The 8,539-nt window shown below is 47.2% G+C and overlaps 1 protein-coding gene and 1 long non-coding RNA gene across 2 annotated transcripts in view; one reads left to right on the plus strand and one right to left on the minus strand.

Annotated features, from left to right (window-relative positions):
* cfap68 (cilia and flagella associated protein 68) overlaps window positions 1–8,539 on the plus strand; it is a 46,428-nt gene that overhangs the window by 21,814 nt on the left and 16,075 nt on the right. The window contains exon 2 of the mRNA XM_024140512.2: window positions 5,864–6,095. Coding sequence (XP_023996280.1) covers window positions 5,868–6,095 — 228 coding nt within the window. The 5' untranslated portion in view covers window positions 5,864–5,867. The remainder of the gene's footprint in view (window positions 1–5,863; window positions 6,096–8,539) is intronic.
* LOC139025044 (uncharacterized) overlaps window positions 1–8,539 on the minus strand; it is a 48,518-nt gene that overhangs the window by 18,862 nt on the left and 21,117 nt on the right. The gene's annotated exons all lie outside the window — the stretch shown is intronic.

Here is an 8,539-nt window from a genome sequence, read left to right on the forward strand (position 1 = left end):
TGCACCACCGCTAACTAGCTAGCCATTCACATCGGTTACATGAGCAAGCCCCACAAACAAATTGGTTGCACTGCACACAGTTTTCATGGGCCTTGTTTTGTGTGCACTTGCCAACTTGACATTGTGTCTTTTCCCAGTGGGAGCTGTGGTGCTTGGGGAAGAGGGAGAGCAGGACTGCTGTCTGGTTGGAGCTGTGGCTGGGGGAGAGGGAGAGCAGGACCTGTGGCCTGCTTGAGCTGTGGTGCTGGGGGAAGAGGGAGAGCAGGACCTGCTGCCTGCTTGGAGCTGTGGTGCTGGGGAAGAGGGAGAGCAGGACCTCTGCCTGCTTGGAGCTGTGGTGCTTGGGGAAGAGGGAGGCAGGACTGCTGCCTGCTTGGAGCTGTGGTGCTTGGGGAAGAGGGAGAACAGGACCTGCTGCCTGCTTGGAGCTGTGGTGCTTGGGGAAGAGGAAGAGCAGGACCTGTGGCCTGCTTGGTGCTGTGGTGCTGGGGAAGAGGGAGAGCAGGACCTGCTGCCTGCTTGGAGCTGTGGTGCTTGGGGAAGAGGAAGAGCAGGACCTGTGGCCTGCTTGGTGCTGTGGTGCTGGGGAAGAGGGAGAGCAGGACCTGCTGCCTGCTTGGAGCTGTGGTGCTTGGAAGAGGGAGAGCAGGACCCTGCTGCCTGCTTGGAGCTGTGGTGCTTGGGGAAGAGGGAGAGCAGGACCTGTGGCCTGCTTGGAGCTGTGGTGCTGGGAAGAGGGAGAGCAGGACCTGTGCCTGCTTGGACTTTGGTGCTGGGGGATGTATTGGAAAGGCTGCACACTGTTTTTACCTGGCCACTGCGTTGTTGTGTCCTCACAGTACAGTGCACTTTCACTCCATCTCAGCCAATCAGAATGAGACTTTCCCACAAAAGAGCTTCGTTACAGATAGAAATTCTCCTTTAGTTTCATAAGCTGTCCGGGTGGCTGTTCTCAGACGATGCCGCAGGTGAACAAGGCAGATGTGGAGGTCCTGGGCTGGCGTGGTTACATGTTGTCTGCGGTGTTGAGGCCGGTTGGACATACAGCCAAATTCTCTAAAACAACGTGGCTTTATGGTAGAGAAATTAACATTAAATTATCTGGCAACAGCTCTGGTGAATATTCAGCATGCTAATTGCATGCTCTCTCAAAACTTGAGACATCTGTGGCATTGTGTTGTGTGACAAAACGTCACATTTTAGATGGCCTTTTATTTCCCCCAGCACAAGGTGCACTCTGTAATGATCATGCTGTTCAATCAGCTTCTTGATAGCCACACCTGTCAGGGTATATGGATTATTCTGGCAAAGGAGAAATGCTCACTAACAGGTAGTGTAAACAATTTGTACAAAACATTTGAGAGAAATAAGCTTTTTGTGCGTATGGAACATTTCTGGTATCTTTATTTTCAGCTCATGAAACATGGACCAACATTTTACATGTTGTGTTTATATTTTTGTGTTCATTTATAGTTGTATATTTATTTCCCACTGAGCAAACCATTACTTACAGCATTCATACAGTATAAATACATTTTTATCAGGTTCTTGCTTTGGCATACCTTATTTTATATATTGATATTTGTCAATAAAACTCATGAATGCAATTGTTTATGTAAAATGTGGTGTTCTACTTGTAGCCCTGGTTGTCCTGAAAATAACATGGTAAAACACTTCATTGTGAGGCTAAATATAAGGCCTGAACATGCAGATAAATGAATGTCAGATAAATGAAAAGTCCATGTTTGCTGGGCTCCTGGTGCTGATAGGGTTAAAAGTCTTACATCAGCTACTGAGAGCGAGATCACATAGCCAGGTTGAAATGCTTATGTGTTCTCATGATTTGGTTGGGTCTAATTATGTTGCTGTCCTGGGGCTCTGAGTCTGTTTGTGTTGGTGTACAGAGCCCAGAACCAGCTGGCCGAGGGGACTCTTCTCCAGGTTCACCTCTCTGTATGTGAGGGCTTTGTTAGGAAAGGTTTGAGAATCGCATCCTTTTAGGTAATTGTAGATTTGAATGTCTCTTTTCTGGATTTTGATAATTAGTGGGAATTCTGCTCTGCATGCAATATTTTGGTGTTTTACGTTGTTAACGGAGGATGGTTTTGCAGAATTATGCATGCAGTCTCAATTTGGTATTTGTCCCATTTTGTGAATTCCTGGTTGGTGAGTGAACCCGAGACCTCAGAACCATAAGAGGCCATATGTTATATAACTGATTTTGCGGATATTGTATTCACTCACTCATTCCCTTGTCTCCTCCCAGCAGGATGTCGTCCCATGGACCTTCTCCTCTCCTCCGTTCACTACATGCTGCGTGCGTCTGGGCAGAGTGAGGTATGGAGCGACGCCCAGCCGGAGGACAAGTTCATCAGTACGGCTGGCGCTGCGGAACCAGTGAGGACGGATATGGTACCGGGACTCTGATCGGTAACTGGGTCGAACAACAAAAGATATCACTCCAATACGGAAAGCAGACCCCTACCATCACAGGTTAGACCCCTACCTTCACAGTTAGACCATTTCACAGGTTAACCCCTACTTCACAGCTTAGATCCTACTCTACACTTAGACTCTACTCTACAGGTTAGGCCTACATCACAGGTTAGACCCCTACCTTCACAGCGTAGACCCCTACTCTTACAGGTTAAAACCCCTACCTTCACAGGTTTGACCATTTCACAGGTTAGACCCTACTCTTACATGGGCCCCTACCTTCACAGGTTAGACCCCTACCTCACAGGTTAGACCCCTACCTCACAGGTTAGACCCCAACCTTCCAGGTTACACCCCACGTTCACAGGTTACACCCCTACATCAAGGTTAGACCATTCACAGGTTAGATCCCTACCTTCACAGGTTAGACCCCTACCTTCACAGGTTAGACCATTTCACAGGTTAGACCCCTACTTACACAGCTTAGACCACTACATCACAGGTTAGACCATTTCACAGGTTAGACCCCTACCTTCACAGGTTAGACCCCTACCCTTACAGGTTAAACCCCTACCCTTACAGTTGACCATTTCACAGGTAACCCCTACCTTCACATGTTAGAACATTTCACAGGTTAGACCCCTATCTTCACAGCGTAGACCCCTACCTTCACAGGTTAGAGCCCTACTCTACAGGTTAGACCCCTGGTCTTACAGGTTAGACACCTACTCTTACAGCTTAGACCATAACATCACAGCTTAGACCCCTACCATCACAGGTTAGACCCTACCTTCACAGGTTAGACCATTTCACAGGTTAGACCCTACCTATCAAGCTTAGATCCCTACTCTTACAGCTTAGACTCACTCTTACAGGTTAGCCCTACCATCACAGGTTAGACCCCTACCTTCAAGCTTAGACCCTACTCTTACAGCTTAGACCCTACTCTTACAGGTTAGCCCCTACTCTTACATGTTAGCCCTACGCTTCACAGGTTAGACCCTACCTTACAGGTTTGACCATTTCACAGGTTAGACCCTACCTTCACAGGTTAGACCCCTACCTTCACAGGTTAGACCCCTACCTTCACAGGTTAGACCTACCAATCACAGCTTAGACCCTACCACCACAGCTTAGACCCTACCATCACAGGTTAGACCCCTACCTTCACAGCTTAGATCCCTACTCTTACAGCTTAGACCTCTACTCTTACAGGTTAGCCCTACCTTCACAGGTTAGACATATTCACAGGTTAGACCCCTACTCTTACATGTTAGGGCCCCTACCTTCACAGGTTAGACATCTACCTTCACAGGTTAGACCCCAACCTTCACAGGTTAGCCCCTACCACTCACAGTTAGACCCCTACCATCACAGGTTAGACCATTTCACAGGTTAGATCCCTACCTTCACAGGTTAGACCCCTACCTTCACAGGTTAGACCACCTACCATCACAGGTAGACCCCTACCTTCACAGCTAGCACATACCATCACAGGTTAGACCATTTCACAGGTTAGACCCCCTACCTTCACAGTTAGACGCCCTACCCTACAGGTTTGACCATTTCACAGGTTAGACCCCTACCTTACAGGTTAAACCCCTACTTCACATGTTAGAATTTCACAGGTTAGACCCCTACCTTCACATCTTAACCCCTACCATCACAGGTTAGCCCCACTCTTACAGGTTAGCCCTACTCTTACAGGTTAGACCCTTACTCGTACAGGTTAGGCTCCTACCTTCACATCTTAGACCCCTACCATCACAAGGTTAAGACCCCTACCATCACAGGTTAGACCCCTACTCTTACAGCTTAGACCCTACTCTTACAGGCTAGACCTCTACCTTCACAGGTTAGACCCTACCTTCACAAGTTAGACCATTTCACAGGTTAGACCCTACCTTCACAGGTTAGACAATTTCACAGGTTAGACCCCTACCTTCACAGGTTAGACCATCTTCACAGGTTAGACCCTTACCATCACAGTTAGACCCCTATCTTCACAGGTTAGACCCCTACCTTCACAGGCTTAGAGCCCAACCTTCACAGGTTAGACCCTACTCTTACAGGTTAGACCCCTGGTCTTACAGGTTAACACCTACTCTTACAGCTAGACCCCTAACATCACAGCTTAGACCCCTACATCACAGGTTAGACCCCGCTACCTTCACAGTTAGATCCCTACTCTTACAGCTTAGAACCTCTACTCTTACAGGTTAGGCCCCTACCATCAGCAGGTTAGACCCCTACCTTCACAGCTTAGACCCATACTCTTACAGCTTAGACCCCTACTCTTACAGCTTAGACCCCTAACCTTCACAGGTTAGACAATTTCACAGGTTAGACCCCTACTCTTACAGGTTAGGCCCTACTCTTACATGTTAGGCCCCTACCTTCACAGGTTAGACATCTACCTTCACAGGTTAGACCCCTACCTTCACAGGTTAGACCCCTACCTTCACAGGTAGACCCCAACCTTCACAGGTTAGACCCCTACCATCACAGCTTAGACCCTACACCACAGCTTAACGACCCTACCTATGGAACATTTCTGGTATCTTTTATTTCAGCTCATGAAACATGGGACCAACATTTTACATGTTGWMTTTATATTTTGTGTTCATTTATAGTTGTATATTTATTTCCCACTGAGCAAACCATTACTTACAGCATTCATACAGTATAAATACATTTTTATCAGGTTRTTGCTTTGGCATACCTTATTTTATATATTGATATTTGTCAATAAAACTCATGAATGCAATTGTTTATGTAAAATGTGGTGTTCTACTTGTAGCCCTGGTTGTCCTGAAAATAACATGGTAAAACACTTCATTGTGAGGCTAAATATAAGGCCTGAACATGCAGATAAATGAATGTCAGATAAATGAAAAGTCCATGTTTGCTGGGCTCCTGGTGCTGATAGGGTTAAAAGTCTTACATCAGCTACTGAGAGCGAGATCACATAGCCAGGTTGAAATGCTTATGTGTTCTCATGATTTGGTTGGGTCTAATTATGTTGCTGTCCTGGGGCTCTGAGTCTGTTTGTGTTGGTGTACAGAGCCCCAGAACCAGCTGGCCGAGGGGACTCTTCTCCAGGTTCACCTCTCTGTATGTGAGGGCTTTGTTAGGAAAGGTTTGAGAATCGCATCCTTTTAGGTAATTGTAGAWTTGAATGTCTCTTTTCTGGATTTTGATAATTAGTGGGAATTCTGCTCTGCATGCAATATTTGGTGTTTTACGTTGTTAACGGAGGATGGTTTTGCAGAATTATGCATGCAGTCTCAATTTGGTATTTGTCCCATTTTGTGAATTCCTGGTTGGTGAGTGAACCCGAGACCTCAGAACCATAAGAGGCCATATGTTATATAACTGATTTTGCGGATATTGTATTCACTCACTCATTCCCTTGTCTCCCTCCCAGCAGGATGTCGTTCCCATGGACCTTCTCCTCTCCTCCGTTCCACTACATGCTGCGTGCGTCTGGGCAGAGTGAGGTATGGAGCGACGCCCAGCCGGAGGACAAGTTCCATCAGTACGGCTGGCGCTGCGGAACCAGTGAGGACGGATATGGTACCGGGACTCTGATCGGTAACTGGGTCGAACAACAAAAAGATATCACTCAATACCGGAAAGCCAGACCCCTACCATCACAGGTTAGACCCCTACCTTCACAGGTTAGACCATTTCACAGGTTAGACCCCTACCTTCACAGCTTAGATCCCTACTCTTACAGCTTAGACCTCTACTCTTACAGGTTAGGCCCCTACCATCACAGGTTAGACCCCTACCTTCACAGCGTAGACCCCTACTCTTACAGGTTAAACCCCTACCTTCACAGGTTTGACCATTTCACAGGTTAGACCCCTACTCTTACAGGTTGGGCCCCTACCTTCACAGGTTAGACCCCTACCTTCACAGGTTAGACCCCTACCTTCACAGGTTAGACCCCAACCTTCACAGGTTACACCCCAACGTTCACAGGTTACACCCCTACCATCACAGGTTAGACCATTTCACAGGTTAGACCATTTCACAGGTTAGATCCCTACCTTCACAGGTTAGACCCCTACCTTCACAGGTTAGACCATTCTCACAGGTTAGACGCCTACTTTCACAGGTTAGACCCTACCCTTACAGGTTTAAACCCTACCTTAAGGTTAGACCATTTCACAGGTTAGACCCTACCTTCACATGTTAGAACATTTCACAGGTTAGACCCCTATCTTCACAGGTTAGACCCCTACCTTCACAGGTTAGAGCCCTACTCTTACAGGTTAGACCCCTGGTCTTACAGGTTAGACACCTACTCTTACAGCTTAGACCATAACATCACAGCTTAGACCCTACCATCACAGGTTAGACCCCTACCTTCACAGGTTAGACCATTTCACAGGTTAGACCCCTACCTTCACAGCTTAGATCCCTACTCTTACAGCTTAGACCTCTACTCTTACAGGTTAGGCCCCTACCCCATCACAGGTTGACCCCTACCTTCACAGCTTAGACCCTACTCTTACAGTTAGACCCCTACTCTTACAGGTTAGGCCTACTCTTACATGTTAGGCTCCCTACCTTCACAGGTTTAGACTACCTTACAGGTTTGACCATTCAAGGTTAGACCCTACCTTCACAGGTTAGACCCTACCTTCACAGGTTAGACCCTACTCCAGGTTAGACCTACATCAACAAGCTTAGACCCTACACACAGATTTAGACCCTACCATCACAGGTTAGACCCCTACCTTCCAGCTTAGATCCCCTACTCTTCAGCTTAGACCTCTACTCTTACAGGTTAGGCCCTACCTTCACAGGTTAGACATTTCACAGGTTAGACCCTATCTTACATGTAGGCCCTACTTCACAGGTTAGACATCTACTTCACAGGTTAGACCCCAACCTTCACAGGTTAGACCCCTACATCACAGGTTAGACCCCTACCATGCACAGGTTAGACCATTTCACAGGTTAGATCCCTACCTCACAGGTTAGACCCCTACCTTCACAGGTTTAGACCTACCATCAAGCTTAGACCCCTACATCCACAGCTTAGACCATACCATCACAGGTTAGACCCATCTTCACAGGTTAGACCCCTACTTCACAGGTTAGACCCTACCTTCACAGTTTCATTCAGGTTAGACCCTACTTACAGGTTAACCCCTATCTCACATGTTATAAACTTTCACAGGTTAGACGCCTACCTTACATCTTAGACCCCTACCATCACAGGTTAGGCCCCCACTCTTACAGGTTAGGCCCCTACTCTTACAGGTTAGAACCCTTACTCGTACAGGTTAGGCTCCTACCTTCACATTTAGACCCCTACCATCAACAGGTTAAGACCCTACCGATCACAGGTTAGACCCTACTCTTACGCTTAGACCCTACTCTTACAGGCTACCGACCTATACATTCACAGGTTAGACCCTACCTTCACAAGTAGACGCATTTACAGGTAGACCCTTACTTCGACAGGTTAGACAATTCACAGGTTAGACGCCTATTCACAAGTTAGACCATTTTCACAGGTTAGACCCTTAAATCACAGGTTAGACCCTATCTTCACAGGTTAGACCCCTACCTTTCACTACAGGTTAGAGCCCCAACTTAGCAAGGTTAGCAGCCACTCTTACAGGTTAGACCCTGGTCTTACAGGTTAGACACCTACTCTTACAGCTTAGCCCCTAACATCACAGCTTAGACCCTAGCCATCACAGGTTAGACCCCTACGTTCCAGGTTAGATCCCTATCTTAACAGCTCTAAGAACCGTCTACTCTTAGGTTAGGCCCACATCACAGGTTAAGACCGCTCTTCATCACAGCTTGACCCATACCTCTTACAGCTTAGACCTACTCTTACGCTCTTAGCCCTACTGCACAGTTCAAGGTGACAATTTCACAGGTTAGACCCTACTTCTTACAGGTTTAGGCCCTACTCTTACCTGTTAGGCCCTACTCTCACAGGTTAGACATCTACCTTCACAGGTTAGACCCCTACTTCAAGGTTAGACCCCTACTTACAGGTTAGACCTCCCAACCTTCACAGGTTAGAGCCCTACATCACAGCTTAGACCCTACACCAAGCTTAAGACCCTAC

Source organism: Salvelinus sp. IW2-2015, unplaced genomic scaffold (genome assembly GCF_002910315.2).
Source record: "Salvelinus sp. IW2-2015 unplaced genomic scaffold, ASM291031v2 Un_scaffold2178, whole genome shotgun sequence".
NCBI classification, from domain to species: Eukaryota; Metazoa; Chordata; class Actinopteri; order Salmoniformes; family Salmonidae; genus Salvelinus; species Salvelinus sp. IW2-2015.